The sequence below is a fragment of the Gopherus evgoodei genome, chromosome 24 (genome assembly GCF_007399415.2).
Source record: "Gopherus evgoodei ecotype Sinaloan lineage chromosome 24, rGopEvg1_v1.p, whole genome shotgun sequence".
In the NCBI taxonomy this organism is placed as follows: Eukaryota; Metazoa; Chordata; order Testudines; family Testudinidae; genus Gopherus; species Gopherus evgoodei.
In genome coordinates this window covers 6,096,350-6,116,519 of record NC_044345.1, presented here as the reverse complement: position 1 = coordinate 6,116,519, position 20,170 = coordinate 6,096,350, and the positions used below count along the sequence as shown (strand labels likewise).

General features: G+C 43.2%; 1 protein-coding gene across 1 annotated transcript in view; it reads left to right on the top strand.

Moving 5' to 3' along the window:
* The window catches only part of OTUD7B (OTU deubiquitinase 7B), a 73,256-nt gene extending 56,051 nt beyond the window's left edge, over positions 1 to 17,205 (top strand). The window contains exons 6-12 of the mRNA XM_030542065.1: positions 2,474 to 2,601; positions 5,502 to 5,614; positions 7,115 to 7,242; positions 7,924 to 8,073; positions 9,021 to 9,135; positions 11,456 to 11,540; positions 13,284 to 17,205. Coding sequence (XP_030397925.1) covers positions 2,474 to 2,601; positions 5,502 to 5,614; positions 7,115 to 7,242; positions 7,924 to 8,073; positions 9,021 to 9,135; positions 11,456 to 11,540; positions 13,284 to 14,609 — 2,045 coding nt within the window. The 3' untranslated portion in view covers positions 14,610 to 17,205. The remainder of the gene's footprint in view (positions 1 to 2,473; positions 2,602 to 5,501; positions 5,615 to 7,114; positions 7,243 to 7,923; positions 8,074 to 9,020; positions 9,136 to 11,455; positions 11,541 to 13,283) is intronic.
* Positions 17,206 to 20,170: the final 2,965 nt, after the last annotated feature.

Here is a 20,170-nt window from a genome sequence, read left to right as displayed (position 1 = left end):
GGCCCTCCAGACATTTTTAATCTGGCCCTCAAGCTCCAGATGGGGAACGGAGTCGAGGGCTTGCCCCGCTCCGCACAGCTCCCAGAAGCAGCAGCATGTCCTCCTTCTGGCTCCTACGTGTAGGAGCAGCCAAGGGACTCCACATGCTGTCCCTGCCCCAAGTGCTTCCCCAGCAGCTCCCATTGGCCAGGAACCCCGGCAAAAGGGAGCTGCAGAGACAACAACTTTGCACAGGGCAGCGCAGAGAGCTTCCTGACCATGCCTCTGCATAGGAGCCGGAGGGGGGGACATGCCGCTGCTTCTAGGAGCTGCTTGAGGTAAGCACCGCCCGGAGCCTGCACCCCTGATCCCCTCCTGCACCCCAACCCCTTGCCCCAGCCCTGGTCCCCCTCTGAACCCCTAGGTCCCAGTCTGGAGCACCCTCCTGCACTCCAAGCTCCAAATCCCCAGCACCACCCCAGAGCCCACACCCCCAACCAGAGCCCTCACCTCCCTCCCCCACACCCGAATCCCCTCCCACACTCTGAACTCCTCATTTCTGGCCCCACCCCAGAGCTCTCACCCCCTGCACCCCAATTTCATAAGCATTCATGGCCCACCATACAATTTCCATACCTAGATCTGGCCCTTGGGCCAAAAAGTTTGCCCACCCCTGTTTAGAAACCAGTAATGTTACGTTGAAATAATGTAGCTTGAGGTTTATAGTCAATCTTGCATAAAAATCAAAGTGTTAAATATTTTATCACCTTTGCGGTGAGACTTCAGATCTCAGGATAAGATTGTATGGACTTGATATGTGTGGCATGAACCGTGTCTGCCACTAAGATTTGCAAAAGTGAGCTGCTGAAGGCCTCTGTGGACTAGGGTTAATCACTATGACTTCCGTAACTCACTGAGAATAGGTGATATCTCCATAGGGTCAAATTAGCTGCAATTTAATAGTGGTGGACAGCTTTTGAAATTATGGGCTTTCAGATTGGGGTGGAACAAGCTAATAATAATAATGGAGAAAGCATGGATAATAAAGAACAGTAAAAGTCTTGCATCCCAAGGCATTGGTTGCAGTGGACCAAAGGAACTTCAGTGCTGGGGAGTTGTATAAACAGGATCCTCTTCTGCTTTAGGGTAGCTTATCCTCTGGTTTTAATCCATTTTATGCAGAGAGAAAAGGATAGTCTAGTGGTATAGGGACCTAGCCTGGGCCTTTGGAGATCCAGGTTCAATTCCTTCTCTGCCCCAGACTTCCTGTGTGGCCCTGGGCAGCTCACGTAGTCTCGCAATGCCTCGGTTCTCCATCTGCAAGATGAAGCTAATAGCAAGAATGCTGTGAGGATAAAGACGTTGAAGATTGTGAGGTGCTCGGATTCTGCTGTGATGAGGGGCCAGATAAGCACCTAAGATACCAGAAGCTTGAGAATACTGGTCTCTACCCTTCCCTCTGGCAAAGCTTAATGTATCTGCAAAGGGAATTTAAATTAGCAGAACTACCCATTCCTTTCACACACACTTGTAGCGTAGGGGTGCTGCGTCCTGGGCTGGGACCATTTTAGAAGCCCAAGTTTTAATCCCCAGTGATCTAATCTTCTGAGTGTTGCTCTAATATTCTGAGGTTTCTGCAGTTAAGTTAACAGAAGTGGAGTATTTCCTACATGGGACTGTGCCGTTCATAATTAGTGAAGCCAGCCTGCCTCATGTAAATAGATGTTATCCTGGCCCCTTGATTGATTTCAAGTAATTTATGAACACAATACTTTACTGTCATTGAGTTTTTTGGTATTTTAAATTAAAAGTGGCAACTTTAACTCGAACTCCCATATTTCTGTGCTACAGAAAAATGCCGAACAGCTGTTGTCTTGTGGATAATCTAGGGGCTTGGGGTCAGGATTCCTGGGTTCGATTCCTAACTTTGTCACTGACTCTTGAGATGTCCTTAGGCAAGTCACTTTATCTATCTGCCTTGGTTTCCCCATCTGTAAAATGGGGATACAGTAGAACCTCAGAGTTACAAACTGAGTGGTCAACCACACACCTCCATTGGAACCAGAAATACGCAATCAGGCAGCAGCAGAGACCCAAAAAAAAGCAAATACAGTACAGTACTGTGTTAAACATAAACCACTAAAACAGAAAATTAATTTTTTTTGACAAGGTAAGGAAATTTTCTGTGCTTGTTTCATTTAAATTAAGATAATTAAAAGCAGCATTTTTCTTCTGCATAGTAAAGTTTCAAAGCTGTATGAAGTCAATGTTCAGCTGTGCACTTTTGAAAGAACAACCGTCACGTTTTGTTCAGAGTTACGAACAGCCTCCAGTCCCCCAAGGTGTTCGTAACTCTGAGGTTCCACTGCACTTCCCTACTTCACAGGGCTGTTGCAATGCTTTAGTGTGACAAATCTTCAGAAGGCAGAGGCTGGAGAAAGGCCAGTGGCTATTAATACTTTTTTTTTTCCCCCTCTCCCTCCTCCCCATGTAGGTATGTGGGGTTTCCACGATAGAGATCTCATGCTTCGCAAATCACTTTATACCTTAATGGATAAAGGTGTGGAAAGGGAAGCTCTCAAGCGACGGTGGCGATGGCAACAAACACAGCAGAACAAAGAGGTAAGAGAAGGAATTAAGGCTGAGTTCTTAGTTATGACTCGAGGAGGCGTGTCCAGGTAGAATTTTGTATGGTTCTGGGGGCTGCTTCCTCTTCGGGTGAAAGCTTTGCTTTTTAAACATTTAATGTGAATTTTTGGCAAATCAGTAACGTACAGTGAATTGGCTCACTCCAAAGGAAAGTAGCCATCCATTTTCAGTACAGTTGTGAAACTTTTTTAAAGAAATTCTTTTCGTATGGTAACAATGTTCTGTGGACTTATAGCTGTGTTAGCAGTATTGGTGTACGTTGTTATTCCTGATGTTAGATTCCCAAGTGAGATCCAGTGTAAATAGGATAATACAACGTTACTGAAAGCTCATACTTTCCCATATTGTTACATTACAATTTGCTGCAGCCATTCCTACTGTGCCTACATTAGGGATCACATCCTGTCACTACCAGCAAAACAGTTCTTTCAGAGAAAAGAAATGCATCATACTCTGTGTAGGCTTCTCTTGTGATAAGATCAGAAGACACTTCTGTCTGAGCGCTCTGTGGACTTTACCACCAAAAAAGGAAATTCACGCACTCACCACATTAAAAGACCATTACAGTTGTGACACTAGCCCAAGAAAGCAAGGACGTACGTTTGTCAGGGTGGAAAGTTACCAGATGTCCTTGAGTAGCTAGACAGAATACCGTTGCGTTTAGGTGCTAAAGAACACATTAAGTTTTCCTTAGAGCTGTTTGATTTTTTTTTAAAGGTAATTAATAAATAAGACTTTAAGATTAATATTTTCTGCTTTAGAAAGAGAGCCATCCTTGTTAAAACTGAATATCTGAAAAACCAAATTGACCTTTCATCATTTAATGTTAAAAGCATAGGTTTCAGCACCTCATCAGTCTGTGGCATCTGAGTGCTGTAGACTGCCAATAAAGCACAATTATCCTGTGTGCTTTAATCATAGAATATCAGGGTTAGAAGGGAGCTCGGGAGGTCATCTAGTCCAACCCCCCTGCTCAAAACAGGAACCAATCCCCAGACAGATTTTGCCCCAGATCCCTAAATGGGCCCCCTCAAGGATTGAGCTCACAACCCTGGGTTTAGCAGGCCAATGCTCAAACCACTGAGCTATCCGTCTTCCTGCCCCCCTGGACCTCTAGTATTGTGCAAGACAGGCTCATGCTAGTCCCTTTGTTTGGAAGATCTGTCTGATTTGTTCACCTGGTGACTGACTGACATTCCAGAGGTCAGGTGATGACTGCCACCAGTTCTTATGTTCATGAGTAAAAGCTCTAGTAGAATTGGGGGAGCATGTTATCCAACAAGCACAAACGTTCTTTGGGTGTAGAGTAAGATACTAAAATAGCGTTGGTATCTCTGAGTGGAGTGACTTCACTTCAGTGGAAGTGTAACGTCCAGTTTGAAATATTAAAGGTGCAATTGAACTGTTGACTTGGAAATTGGGGTTTGGATTAAAAAAGTTTAGTGGTGCAAGCTCCCCCCTCCTCCCCAAAATAAGCTTACTGTAATGAGATGTACATTGTAGATGCACAGTGAACTGTGCCAATCTGCACAATGTAATCCTCTTCCCCCTCTTTACGTGCTTAGATCAGCTGTGAAATACTCAACAATGTTGATGATTAAATTATATCATCATTATACTTCTGAGTGATCCCCTCCCTGAGACCGGCAGGGGCAGACATCGCTGCGTTGGTTACTCTTGGTTCACATTTTAAATTATTTCATAAGACTAGTGGTTTAATTTTCTAAAACCAAAGCTCAGATTCTGGAGCACAGGATTGCAGAGAGGTGTGAATACATTATGCTCCCATGCAGTCCCCCATTCCAGTCCTGGGAAATGGGATTTCTGAAATCTGATTTAGTAAGTTTGGCATAATGTCTTGTGTAGTCTAACTTCAAAATCAGTCTGACTTCTTTTTTTGTTTTTTGTTTGGCGATGTGATGGTTTCTGTTACTTTTTACCTTAAATTGTCCCTCTTTGTGGGCATGTTGGATGTTAACATAGCAACATACCAGCTTCAGCCAAGAGGGCAGGTTGAAGATTCCTTATTCCCAAAATATAACTCTTACTGAATGATATATAATTCTGAAAACTACAGCTAATGAAAACGTAGTAAAGGTGGCACCTCTGTAATGCCATTCGCCAATAATACTTTTAGATTGTCAGCTTTTTCAGGGCAAGGATTGTGCTTTCATGTGTTTTTTGCAGTGCTCAGCCCAATAGGGCACCAATCTCTTTTGGAAGACTATATTTCAGAATCATGCTGTACATCATGTGAGACCAGTCTGTGCTCATAACTGAAATGAAATGAATAAATGTAAGCACTAAACTAATGCGTGCAGACTAAAATGAAAGTGGGACTGAAAATGTAAACTCAATTTGACTGTAACACCTCGAAGAATCAATAATATCTGAAAATCTGCCTTTACATGTGGAACCTTTCTGGACACTTTGCTGGCTTTTTTGTTCTGTAGGAAGGGAAGGTAAATTGCTTTCTAAAGCAAAACCTGCATGTCTGCTAATCCAGTTATAATTTCCTGATACCTTCTCTCATCAATAGGTTATGTAATCCTTAATGCTTAGAATCAAGATGCCTTCGGTGTAATATTGGGATATTTGTTTTATTCCAATTCTCTGGCTTTAAATATTTCTTCATATTTCCAGTGCATCAGAAATGTATTATCTTTCACATGAACTGTAGATTCTACCATATTATGTGTTCTGGTTACTTGGTATACCTCCAGATTATATCACTGTACACTCTCTTTGCATGAAATATATTGGCAACCTTTGCAAAATTCTGTAGAGAAATGGATGCTGGGGCAAATTAAAGCAACTTGCTTCGGCAAGTTGGTAAACTCTTATTCTGTGTGGGTTTTTTGTTTTTTGTTTAGTCTGGCCTTGTTTACACGGAAGAGGAATGGCAAAAGGAATGGAATGAGCTAATCAAGCTTGCATCCAGCGAGCCCCGCATGCATTATGGTACAAACGGAGGCAACTGTGGAGGGTAGGTAGAAGACAGCTGTGTAAAGATGGCAGATGCCACAGGGGTTTGGCAGCCCAGTCATAATTCAGTAGGCTTTTGTTTTTCTTTTCTCTTGAGATGCCCTGGGTTCGAAATCAAAATAGTTTAGTGGTCTCGTAAAACTCACTGGACACCGTTGGTGTGTGACTTGCAGTAATTACTTGTGCGGGGCTCAGGACTGGGACCAGAAGGTGCTGCAGGCGCATCCCTACTTAAACGGTGAACGTTGGGGCAAGGGGCCATCTTTTTATGGTGTGTATGAACAGGGTGTGCACAGTGGTCCATGGTGGGGAGCCTCTTCAGTGCTACTGCCAGCAGTACCTCTCTGTGTACCCTGGTTCTAACCAGCGCTTTGTCTCACTAAAACTTACCCACGTCTGACGAAGTGGGTGTTCACCCATGAAAGCTTGTGCTCCAGTACGTCTGTTAGTCTATAAGGTGCCACAGGACTCTTTGTCCCTTTTTACAGATCCAGACTAACACAGCTACCCCTCTGATACTTCACAAATACTAGCGAAGGGCTTGTCTGGAACAAACATTTAGTCTGCAGCAAGCTGGGGTATGAATCTATGGTCTGAATGCACATCAGCAAGGTCTGCACAGACAGGCTGCGGCAGGCTAGTGCAGGTAGAGTCACACCCCAGCTTGTCATGAATGAATTGTGTATGTAGGTGAGCCCTAAATCTAAAATATTTATCCTTGCTCATGAGTAAGGCCCAGATGAATTAGTTGATGCCCTCTAGTGTTTGTACAATTCTCATTTATTGTCTGACCTCTCAGCCAGATGGCAGAGACGAAAATAAAAATAGCCACACATCAAGTTTAACAAAGAAGAGGAAAGAAATTTAATCTTCTACGTATTTGTGTTCCCAAAGATTAATGGCTCTGCAAAGGCTACCATGAAATCCTTGTTACGTTCTGATGGTGGAGCACGCTTTCTCTTCACAGTACACACACAGCATTGGACAACATTTAAGGAGGCGTTTTTCTCTAGTTCAGAGGGATCTTGTTGGCTTACAACTCGTGTTTGTGTAACCTTATTCCAGCTTTCTTCTGCCTGGGAACACTGGGACTTCAGAACGAGCACTGCAGCACCAGATGTGTTGATGCTGGAGGTGGCAGGGAAGTTCAGCAGCACTACAGCCCTCTAACTGGTTTAGGGATTGGCTGTCTGCCTCCATTTCCCATCTGAAAAACAGGAATAATAGCCACCTTCTGAGATCCTTAGGATGAAAGGCCCTTTAGAAGTGCCACGTCTTAGTATAACTGGAGATGAGTCATTGTCTCGTTGTTTGGATTTGGATCCATACTGGCCCAAAGTTCAAATCGGTCTAGTCCCTGCTTGCACCCATCTCTGATCTGATATTAATATGAGCTATGCGGATGCTTTATGTATGCTTTGTTCAGAGTCTGTTTGTAAAGCAAGCGATTTAAAGGTGAAAGAGGTGAAGGGCTGATCACATTTCTCCATTATTTCCAAAGTGTTGACAGCTCTGAGGAGCCAGTGTACGAGAGCCTAGAGGAATTCCATGTCTTTGTTCTTGCCCATGTGCTGAAGAGGCCTATTGTAGTAGTGGCAGACACTATGCTGCGAGACTCTGGTGGAGAAGGTAAGTCCCACAGATCTGCAGTTCCCTTCGCCCCACTGCCAAGCTGCTTTTATTACTTCAAATGTATGTGGTGCAATTTAGTGGAATGCTTCCTTCCTCCCTTCATTAAGTTCCACGGGGGCTTTTTGTGCCTTGAAATTGACAGGGAGAAAAGATGCATTGCGCTGACTCTGGGTTATGCAGAGCTGCCGCAGTGAACCAGTTTGGTTCTGATGGCAGCTCTAAGGCATACCACAAACACCTTATAATATGGAGTCTCAAAGAAGGTATTGAGACAGCATGTACGTGTTGTTTTTTTCCAAATTCTTTGCCCCCGTGTACTCCTGTGCAGAAGGGAAATTCCACTCCCCATGAACATAATTTTCCACTAGCAGACTTTTTCATTTCCTGTCAGAAAAGATGAATCAATTACTGATCTCGTGTGTATAAGTTTTGGGTGTTTGTGGAGGAGAAAAGAAGGGTGCGTAGATAAATTTAATTCTGCAATGGTGCACCTCTGTTTTTATCCTTTCTAATGTGGTGTTGTCTGTTACCTTCTCCCTGGTAAAATAATTTAGATAGATGGATCTAATGTGAAGGTGAAAGTTGAGGTGCAATAAGTTAGTTCAGTCTGTCAGATTTTAGTACAAATGGTTCTTAATAACCTATTCTGAAAAATAATGCACTATAAATTATTTTCAGCATTTGCTCCTATACCGTTTGGAGGCATCTATCTGCCCCTGGAAGTTCCAGCCAACAAATGTCATCGCTCTCCTTTGGTATTGGCGTATGATCAAGCCCATTTTTCTGCACTAGTATCCATGGAGCAAAAGGAACCCACAAAAGATCAAGGTACCTCATAAGGCTTCTGATTTTTAGTTTTCACCAATTAACACCCCAATACAAAAAAGTCTGCGTTTTTTGTTTGTTTGTTTTTTTTAATCCAGTAGACACAGGAAAAACACTGGAAATGGTTACTTGTGTCAAAAGGCTTGTCTTCATGGAACAGTCATGTGGACCAAGGGGTGGGGATGATTTCTAAAGAGCACTAATGTATTGCATATTAATTGGTCCATGTAGACCTCGCTGGTGCGCATTAAAGGTTCCCTAGTCCGTTTTTAATGGGGTACTGTTTGAAACAGTGCTATGTTAAAGCACACTAGGGAATGTTGCAAACAGATCACTCAGTACAGTATATACAAAGAGAGCCCTGGGAAAAAAACTAATTTTTAGACATCTACGTAGAACTCATAAATTGCCTAAAACACACCTCCACCATCCCCAAATTAAATTAATAAACCCTGAAAAACAGAATCTCTGTTTATAGAACAAGACTGGTGACTTTAAGTCATGTGCAATAAGGCTGCCTGGTGGCCAATATAAGAGACGCTACAGGTCCCAGACCGTGGGCATGTTTTGGCATTACACAAGCCACCCTCAGAATTGACACCCTCCTCAGTAGCGTCATTCAAAGGCTGAGCCAGAGAGACTATGAATCACTCTGACTGTAAAAGGTGACCCTCCCAGGAGAGGGTTTGGACACTGAAGGGCTGGGTGATATGAAGGAAGCTTATTTTGTCCATGCTGTACCTACTGTGTAGATAAACATTTGGCTTCACCCTCCAGAGCTTTTCACTAACGCTCTGTTCGCTTTCCAAAGGAAACGATGCCCTGTAGAAACAGTAAATGGTGACTTGCCATTTCTGCTCTCCATGACCTCTGTCCAATTCCCCCTTGTTGATCAGGCCTTTGTCCCTTCTGGCCCTAAATAAGCTGTGTCATTCCTCTTTCCATCGCAGCGGTGGTCCCTCTGACTGACTCTGAACACAAACTGCTTCCTGTGCACTTCGCTGTGGATCCTGGGAAAGAATGGGAGTGGGACAGAGATGACACTGATAATGTCAAACTAGCAAGGTGAGATCTCAGCTGGAAATTAAACCGCCGGACTGCAGCTGCTCTGTCACTTAGCATCCCCCAGCTAATAACTGGAACTTTCATTACTAGCATCTTGTTTCAAACTTGTGCTTGGTGTGTGAAAATCATTAGAGATGTAGCAGCCCTTTTTTCAAACGCTATCAATTATTGTAAGGCCGTAGGACTCTGTGGGAAGAAGTATTTAAGATCAAAGTACTTAAGGTAGGAGCAGGTTTCAGTAGGTACGATATTATATGGAATACGTAACCTCTCTGAAGTTATAGATCTAGAGATGGTAGAAAACTTTCTAGCAATGTATTTTCAAGGGCCAATTGCTTTTTGACCAAATAGATATTTTTGTGAAAAACGGCTTTTGATTGAAAACAATCCTATTTTTGTGGAGGGAAACGCTTATTTCCCAGCCATCTCTATTTAGATTTTTTTCTGTGATACCTGCTTCAGGAATAAGTGCACATCATGTACAAATGACTGGCCTTTTAACATTAATACAAAAATAATCCTGCATGCCAAATGCATACAGAGAAATGGTTTTGAATTTGGCCACATTTCACATGCAGTAATTTTTAATTTTACATAATTACAGTACAAAACAGTGTCTGATACTAAGGGTATGTCTTCACTGCCGGCCGGATCGGCGGGCAGCAATCGATCCAGTGGAGATTGATTTATCGCGTCTAGATTAGACACGATAAATCGATCCCCAAGCGCTCTCCCATCAGCTCCTGTACTCCAGCTCCATGAGAGGCGCAGGCAGAGTTGAAAGGGGAGCGGCAGTTGTCGACTCACTGCGGTGAAGACACCACGGTAAGTCCAACTAAGGATGTCGACTTCAGCTACATTAAGAATCTCATTGAGGACCTTGGAAGCTTACAGAAAACTTAATGGCACTAGTTAACTTTCTACAGCTCAGTCTTGTGTCTGTTCTTGCACAGGATTAAAGCCTTATTTTATTCCGTTCCAGAACTTCAAATGGGTTTATTATTAAAGGCCCCTCTACTGGACAAAATTAACTAACCTTTTGCTCTTTAAGATCCTTTAGGCGTGGTCAAGTGTCTTAACATTTTACAGTCTCGTGAACTTCAGCCAGTTAAGATAGAGCTCTCCTGAATAATTGAAGGCATGATGTATTTGTTCTCTGACTTTGCACGTGCATGTTTGCTGTAACCTAATCCCTGCTTCCTCAGGATCTCTTAAGTGATTTGTTACTTTCATAGGCATTTATCCCCTGGTATGCCAAAGAACAACATAACTCCCCTGTCTGTGTAGGCAGGAACAGAGCCATGATATGTCTGTGTGCTACTAAGGTTGAGTTAGAATGCTGGATGATGCTCAAATTTCTCCTGTATTGCTGCTAACTTTTAAAGGGACACCGACAAAATAGAAATCAGTACGCAGCAAATGTATGTGACCACTTCATTTTTTCAGCTTAAGTTAACTGAGATCATTCTGGCCAATATTAAACTGTTTCTTTTTTTATGGAAAGAATATGTAGCATTTGTTTGCTTCACGTTATGTAAAACCAGAAAAATGTAATTGAATTCCAAAGATACATTTATCTTTAAAGAGACGAGAAAATTGCTGCCTTTTTTTGTTGATAAAACTGCTGATAAAACTAAAATTTTTAGCGTGTGGTCAGTTTTTTTTTTTTTTTTTCTTGTTCTCATGCACTAGTTTTGGCCAAGTTTCCGGAACTGCAGAAGAATCTGAATTTAAAAACTTCAGTGAAATAACTTTTACAAATCTAGTGTGAACAGAAGTGTTTTTCAGAAATTCCTTTTACACAGACCCTGAGTATGGGACTTAAATTAAGCTGATTTGTCCAGTTAACATTTTACATAAATGCTAGTCCTATAAGGAGGAAATTCATATTAAAAAAAGTACATATATCACTCCAAAATATTAGTTCTCAAACTTTTATGCTGGTGACCCCTTTCACATGGCATACCTCTGAGTGCGACCCCCCCCCCACTTATAAATTAAAAACACTTTTTATATATTAAACACCATTATAAATGCTCGAGGCAAAGCGGGGTTGGGGATAGAGGATAACCGCTCGCGACCCCCCAGGTAATAACATCATGACCCCCTGAGGGTTTCCGACCGCCAGTTTGAGAACCCCTGCTCCAAAATATATTTTGATCCAGTTATTACATTATAAAAATTAGCAAGCAAGTTTTAATAGAAGAAAAAGGCAATTAAAATGTAATTAAATCTCCACATATGGAAAATTGAATCGCAGTTACTAAAATGATCCTGGATTGTAACTTTGTTTCGTATCTTTTTTTTTTTTTTCTTCCAGTGTGACATTATCGTTGGAAGCAAAACTACATTTGCTGCACAGTTACATGAATGTTAAATGGATCACCTTGCCCTGTGAAATGCAGGTAAAGAAACAGGAAATATTTTACTCCTTTGAACACAGTTATGCTTCCTTCCCACAGAGGACTAGACGGGGGAAGAACCTTTGCTTTCATTCTTGTACATTTCTTTAACCTGCCATTAGAAGGTCTGGTTGTCCTTGTTTTGGTCAGAAAGAGCAGAGAAATGCCGTGCAGATGGATCTCTTAGATTCTGTGCACGCTTTAGTAATAGTTTACATTAAATGTTAAAGCTCAAAATATACAGAGCCGATAATTCAACCTACTGCACTACATCACCTGGGGGGAGGGATAACTCGGTGGTTTGAGCACTGGCCTGCTAAACCCAGGGTTGTGAGTTCAATCCTTGAGGGGGCCATTTAGGGATTTGGGGCAAAAATCTGTCTGGGGATTGATCCTGCATTGAGCAGGGGGTTGGACTAGATGATCTCCTGAGATCCCTCCCAACCCTTATATTCTATGTTCTGTACACTGCTGGATCAGGACACTTGCTTTCCATCTGCCAGAAAGTGAATCAAGATATTAAGGTGATTCAGCTATAACTTCAGGGCCTTAAACCTTAAGGGATCATATGTAGTGTTCTGAATACTTCAGCATACTTCAGAAATCCCCATGCTGTCATCTCACTAAGTCACAACAGCTGCATTAACAGTGAAAACGTGGCTTAAATTCTTCCAGATTCATAGATATTTTTTTAAAAGGAAGTTGTGGGGTTAGTAATTCAGGACCTGGAATGACTCCTCCAAATTCCATGTGAATTGTTAAATTTCAGTTTGGATTTCAAAGAACAAGATGCTGCCAAGGTGTGGGTCTGTATGGAAAAAGCTGAAATGATTGCATTTAAAAGTAATGGTTTTCCTTCTGTCCCACCCCTTCTCCCTCTCCCTCATAGATTGCCCACAATACTTGAGTCTAAATCCTCACCTGCCATGATGGCCCTGGGTCATTGCAAGTAGATGACATTAGTGAACTAGGAGAGTATAGTGCCCCCTAGTGAAATGGGCCGCAGGTGTGAGCTTCAGCAATGTGTACCATTTTATTTCGGTGTCGTCTTGATAGTGTCAAGTATCAGAGGGATTACCGTGTTAATCTGGATCTGTAAAAAGCGACAGAGTCTCCTGTGGCACCTTATAGACTAACAGAAGTATTAGAGCATGAGCTTTCGTGGGTGAATACCCACTTTGTCAGACACACGTGGTGATTCTTGATTGTGGTTACTATTTCCAGAATCCCAGCATTCAAACGGCTGCTCCTGTATCCCATACAGACACACTCACTATACTCCTGGGTTGTTTTATTAGGTGGGCTACATACATTCCTGCACTGGTCCTTTGTGGTGACCTTCCTTGCATCCCCTTTGTAGCGTGTCAGAAGGAGATTGGTCACCCCGGTAGAGCGCACTGACATCTCTAGTTAAAGTCTTGCTTTCCTCCATTTAAATCTTGCACTGAGTTGATGCATCTGCGGAGCCTAATTTGTAGATATGTCAGGGCTGTATTTTAACTGAGCAGGGGCGTGCTATGGAGCAGACAGTGACGTACATGCAGCCTTGAGGCTCAGCATGCTCCTCTGCAGCTCCTGTCTGTGGCTTTTGGGAGAGCCAGCTTTGGTGTGGAGAGGGCTCCCCCTGGTGTGTGTTTAGGCCTTTCTCGTGAGCACCTGTGTGCTGCATCCGCTCAGAATTTGGCCTGAAGACCATAACTGCTGAACTAGTTGTCTTTCTCTAATGCTTGCTTTCTTTGTCCTTAGGCCCCGCTAGCCCAGCCAGAATCCCCTACTGCTTCTGCCGGAGATGATGCCCGCTCAGCAGCGGAATCTGGGGAGTCGGACAAGGAATCTGTCTGCAGTAGTACCACCAGCAACGGTGGCAGTAAGAGCAGCAAGGACAGGGAGAAAGAGAAGCCAAAGAAAGACCGAGAAAAGGACAAAGACAAGGAGAAAGAGAAGAAACGGGCTGACTCGGTTGCTAATAAGCTGGGCAGCTTTGGCAAGACTTTGGGAAGTAAGCTAAAAAAGAACATGGGTGGCTTGATGCACAGTAAAACCGTCAAAGGAGGCGTGAGCAACGGGCAGGGGGAAACCTTGGAGAAGAAGAAGAAAGGATCCTTAAAGTCAAGGAAAGGCAGCAAAGAAGAAACTTCCCAAGGGGATTTGTTGGTCTCTGCTGAGAAAACCTGCCCAGGTCAAGTGACCACAGAGAAGCAGTCTGATCCCTATAAATACAGCAATGATGTAAAGCTTAGCCTGAGCATCCTGCGAGCCGCCATGCAGGGCGAGCGGAAGTTTATCTTCGCTGGCCACCTCAAGACCAGCAGCCGGCACCAGTACCAGGAAGAGATGATTGAGAGGTACCTTTCCGATGCCGAGGAGCGCTTCTTGGCCGAGCAGAAGCAAAAGGAGGTGGAGAAGAAGGCCTTTGCGAATGGCTCCGCTGCCAAGAAGCTGGAGCCGGAGGCTAATCTTCACAAAAGCGAGGATGTGCTACTGAATCCATCCTACCCCCAGTTGCCTCCTAGTTACAGCATCCAGACCTCAGAGCATGCCATAGGCACTAAAATGACAGCTTTTCCTTCCAGCTACTCAGGGGTCTTCACCATTCCCCGGCCCGCTGTGGTCAACTGTGTAGAAGGCGCACATCCCCCCAGCTATCAAGATACCCGGAGGCAGGTAGCCGGTGGGTCCTGCAGCAGCCTTCCTCCCTATGCTACCTTACCCAGATATTGCACTCAGGGGCCGCCTCACACAAACCAAACCAGCCCTTCCCACCTGGGAAGGTTCTCCCCAACAGAGATGGATGTACCCCCAAATTACCCCGTCGAGTGCGATGGCCCTACCTGTGCACCCCCCCACAGCAATGGCTCCAGGGAACCCTTAGAGCAGGACAGCTTGCAGAAGGGAGCAAACGGTGACAAAAGCAAAAGCCGAATACTTTATAACATTCAGCAGACCAAATGCAAGCAGCCGAACTGCAGTTTTTACGGGCATCCGGAAACTGGGAATTTTTGCTCCTGCTGTTACAAAGAGGAACTGAAACGCAAAGAAAGGGAACGAGAAGCACTAATACACAGGTTCTGAAGAGTCTGGCTCTCACTGACATTTGGACCCATGAAGTATGGGGAATGCAATAATCTTTTTTTCCATGCTCCTCTCTCCCTCTTCATAGGAGGGTGGGGATGGCTGGGTGGCAAATGTGATTCCACTACAGTGTTATAGTGGTGATCCATTTAAAACGAGGGGGGTGGAGGGAACAAACTTTTCCTTCCAGGAAACTCTGAAAGAGAGAGGGCGATGCTATCAAACAGGTTTCTTCTGGCAAAGGGTGACTAAGATTAGCAAACCCCTGTAGGAGGCATGGTTGGGTCAGAGCACATGGTGAAGCAGGGAGTAAGACACCAGGTTGTTATCAAATGATCAAATCGACAAGACCAAAGCTTTAAGTGAAGGCAGGTGGAGAATACCATGACTGTGTCCTTTTAGTTGGATTCCAACTTAAACTAATTTAAAATAGCTTTTCAGAGGAGTTAGCAAAACAGCCCAGCAATTTTAGTTGAAATATCATGGACCTTTTTAATAAGAGATTTTAACATTGTTTTTATTCTTTGCTGGTACTGAAAAGAATTGAAAGTTGGAAATGGACTGTTTCAGGGTAGTGGCTCTCAGGGGGGCCATCTCCTCAAGACCCATCTCCATCAGATGTCTTCTGAGCGTGCCTCTTAGCAGCAGGTTCAGGACTCTAACCTTTAGATGGGCTTGTCTATATTTTTTAAATTTTATTTTTCAACTTTTTGTGGGGGTGGGAGGGCAGCAATACCGAGTGTTTGCGTTTTCTTACAGAAGTACTGTGCAAAACTGTTCTGTTACTGATACAGTCAAACCTACTTAGTAAGAATCAATGTGAAAATGAAGTCAGTGTCTCCACCCAGCAATAACCATCAGTGTGGAGAAGTCGAAGCAGAGAGGACGTGTCAACGCCTTGCAGCACTGGAAGCTAAATCTATACCAGTTTGTTGCTATTTTAACACACACGCGCACTCACACTCTTTCTTTCTCTCTAACTTGGTGTTTCTATTTGCGCAAGCTGTTTCTATACTACCTCTGTTCTGCTGAATAGCATTAATTTGGCTCTATTTTATTGAGCCATAGCTCACTTTTGACAATGGGGAATAAAGATATTTTTTGATACCAGGGCGAAAGGAGCTGTGACAAGTAAAGCAGAGCTATGACAGAATTTTAAACACGCTTTTATTACATAGTCCACTACTTTCCCTCCCCACCTTCCCTGAGTCCCCTGCAGCATTAGGTGGTCAGAACTTTAGCATTGCAGTCTTTGCACAGACATTTGTAACTGTAGAAACCAAACTGGAGCTGTCCTCATTCCAGTCTTGTACAGAGCAGGGTCGAACATTTGAAATAAAATATGAATCATAGTGATAAATTTCAAAAGCTTTACAACATCTCCTTTTTGGGTTAAGAAGGCGGAACTATGCAATTATTTTCCATTTGACGTCGGTCCATCGTCCTTAACTTGGGGGGGAGGGAAGGATCAGCAAAGAAGGTGAAAGTATACTTCCACTGGAAAATGACCTTCGAGCCTTAGTCTCATCTACACGCAGGCTGTGTCTGAACACACAAATTGTGTTTTAAAAGCACTGATTGATGCCTTGTCTATAGGGAGAAGTTGGACCAGTTTAACTCAAGGTGTGCTTTTAAAATAGATGGACTCTCTTCCAATGAGGAATCCGCTTAAGCTAAACCAAAAGAAGCTGCTCTTAAATCAAAAGTGTCCACCCAGGAGTTTGCACTAGCGTAACTAAATTGGTTTGTTAAACCAGTGTAACTTTCTTGTGTAGATAAGGTTTTATTTAAAATGGTGCCAACCCACTGTGGATATTTTGGCTGGAATGCCTTATTTCTGTTTAGCTTAAACTTCTTTCTAACTGATTGAAGCCAGAAGCCAGGTGACTATTGATAGGAGTGTCCACTTGGCCTCTTCCACTGGTTTCACTAAATTGATTTTAAATCGCACCTTTTAATTAAACTGATGCTGCTTTGTGTTTAGACAATCAGAAGCCCCTGTACACAGCTGTAGGGTAACTGTAATGGATGGATACCACTTGACACTACTAGAGTGGTGTATCTGAGCCTGAGTGTAATAGAATAATGCCCCGGGTGTTTAGTTTGAGTGTTATATGTTCGTGTTCCCTGGTTGCTTTTTTCTTTCCCAGGAACCAAAACATCAGCTCCACATTTCTTACGCTGATAAAACATCAGCCTTCCGTCTTGTGTCCTTTTCTAAGCGGGGATTCGTCTCCCGTTCTGGGCTGATTCCAGTATGCTATCAGCGTTGTTCCAGCCAGACCAAACTGATGAACAGTGGCTGTTCTCCCTGCTGTCAGGGAAACGAGTCTGCAGCATGCTTCAGGAGAAGGATGTAAGCCAAGGGTTTTCAAAAGTGCCTGGTGATTTTTAGGCACCCAGCTAAGGCCTTGTTCTCAGAAGCACTTTCTCAAAGTCAGAGCCCTCTAAGGTGTCTGAAGTTGGGCCCCCAAGACTTGAGACCCAAAAGCACTAGGTGTGTCAGAAAATCTTATCCATACAGAATAAATTGAAATTAACCAACCGGTTTTAGGGCAGCTTCACTTATCTTGTAGGCTGACTTCCACACATGCAATACTAGTTAAAAATAACAGACTAGCTAGGAAGAGGCAAGCTACAAACACTGAATCAATTCACTCGTCTAAAAGAAATTCATTGGAAATCTCTTGAGCTTTTGCTACAAAGATTCACTGCTCTTTATTCTTTTTATAAACAGCTTAGCTGGGTGCTTTAATTCTCCAGTGGCAACGTTCACTGACAGTATATTCTTATTAATGAAGTTTGACTGTATTGTCATCCCTCTCTGAAGATTGTTTGAACCCAGCTTGCTGTACTGTGGTGTGAATGTAAACCTGTACATAGTGGATAGGAGACTGAAAGCGTGAAAGAGAAACAGAGTCAGACTCTCATATGCCAGGATCCGATTGCTCAGTAGTTTGGCAAAGAGATGGTGGATGTTTAGCAGGTGAAGGGCAAATTTCCTCAAATATTTGTTCTCCCATTTAACCCAGCTCTGCAATTTTTGCACAAGAAGAACTCCCCTTAACTACTCTGGGAGCTGAGACTGCAGGATGGGGCCCTGACCGCAGGCTGCTGTGTCGTCCGTTATTAGACAGGTTTCTGTAGGATCTTACCCTCGCAGTCAGTTTCTGGCATTTGCTTGTCTGACATTTTTTTATTGCGGTTTAGGTCTAGTTCATAGCTTTTTTTTTTAAAGCAAAAAAGAAAAATTTGAACTTCAAACAAAGTTAAGTTTTTTCCAATAAAAAAAAAATTTGAAGAGGTATTTTTTCTATAAACTGCAGAGTTTCAACTATTACCCTGAGCATAACTGATTCCAAAGCTTTCCCGCCTTAGCTGTGTCATAATGAATTGACTAGAGAGGTATCGATTTAATTTCTTTAGAGCTGCTAGGATTTTTTCAGGTCATTTATGTTTCCTTATAGTGAAAATATTTTTTTTTGAAAAAGGGATGATTGAATATACGTTTTATATTTATTGAAAGACAGTATTAACCATCAGTTTTCCTTTGCATAAACGTAAACTTCCTGTGGTGGGGCTGAGTATTTGATGGTACTTTATTTTTTTAAAGGGGTTGGGAGGGCGGGAGGAAGAGCAGTGTGGACTCCAAAGCACCTTTGTTTTACAATGAGCACCAAACGCTCCACTCTTCCGAGAACCAAATGGGAGGGGGCTTTTCCCTTTCTGTGCTGGCCCGGCAGGATTCCCACTGTTACTAGTGGGAATGGTGCACATGCTCCAGAGGCAGAACAGGCTCCTGGAGAACTTGCATAAGAAATGGAAAAAGGGGAGGATGCCATTTGATTTGGTCTCAAAATAAGTGCACTTAGCGGTGCAGTTGGAAGAAACGTTGCTGTTGAGACCTGGATATTCCTGTGCAGCCTCTTATTCTGCACTGTCCTGGCTCCTGAGAGAGACACTAGAGGCTTTTTTTTTAATAGGTTAAAATATTTAATGAACCATTAAAGAGCATTTTAACTGTCTTACACCTTTGTTTTACACTCCAGCTCAGTAGCAGGGAAAGCACCGTAGGATACATCATTATAGTTTTTCACCTACTAGACTTTAATTCTACAAGCCCTGCTGCATCATTTGATTTTAAAGAGCAACTTTTAGAGCCATGGATCTGATTAGCAGGCCTGGAGAATCTCCGTAGAAAGGTTTAGCACATGGTCTGATTTTCACCAGTCATGAGACGTGACCTGAATTAATTCTTCAATTGCTTATTGACAGACGTTTTTTATTTAAATATTGGGTTGGCAAGTTTTTACTCTAGTTTAAATGCACTGCTGTAATGAACACTAGATGGCGCTTTGTAATCGGTCTTATTACACGGTATACTTTCATTTATGCTACCATAGATTTCACTGACCAATAAAAAGAAAAGTTCAACTAACAACCGCGGAGGAGCAGCTGTGGCTGTTTTGTCTGCTTCTTTCTTGGATTGCTAAAACCAGATCTCAGCGATGCAACTTTGCAACTACACAAACCAAACAGCCTGGGTATGTGCTTATTTATTGGTTTTGCAGGAGAGCCCGAGTTATGCTTCAAAGAGTCCTGTGGCACCTTGTAGACTAACAGACGTATTGGAGCATGAGCTTTCGTGGGTGAATACCCACTTCGTCAGATGCTTTTTACAGATCCAGACTAACACGGCTACCCCTCTGATACTAGTCATGCCTGGCGCTCTACGAACAGAACAAAAAGATGGTCCTCCTGACCCAACGAACTGACAGTGTGGAGGGCTGTCAGCCTCTTGCATAAGGAAGGCCATGGTCTGTCTAGCTCACTATATTGTCTTCTGACAGTGGCCAGTGTCGGAGGGAGTGAACAGAAAAGGGCAATTTATCAAGTGATCCATTCTGTCGTCCACGCCCAGCTTCTGGCAGTCAGAGGTTTAGGGACACCCAGGGAATGAAGTTGAATCTCTGACCTTCTTGGCTAATAGCCATTGATGGACCTATCCTCAACAAATTTATCTCATTCTTTTTGGAACCAAGTTACACTTTTGGGCTTCACAACATCCCCTGCAACGAATTCTACAGGTTGACTGTGTGTTGTGTGAAGAAGTACTTTCTTCTGTTTGTTTTTAAACCTGCTGCCTATTGATCTCATTGGGTGATCCATAGTTCTTGTGTTACGGGAAGGGGTAAATAACATTTCCCTAGTCACTTTCCCCACACCATTCATGATTTTATAAACTTCTGTCATGTCCCACCTTAGTCATCTCTTTTCTAAGCCGAACAGTCGGTCTTTTTAATCTCTCATGTGGAAGCTGTTCCTTACACATAATCATTTTTGTTGCTCTTCTCTGTACCTGTTCCCATCTCAAAAGAGAGAATTGGGTGACCAGAACTGCACACAGTCTTCAAGGTGTGTACACCACAGAATTATGTAGTGGCATTATATTTCCTGTCTGGTTATCTATCCCTTTCCTAATCGTTCCCAACGTTCCCTTTCTTGACTGTTGCAGCACATTGAGCAGATGGGTTCAGAGAACTATCCACAATGACCCCAAC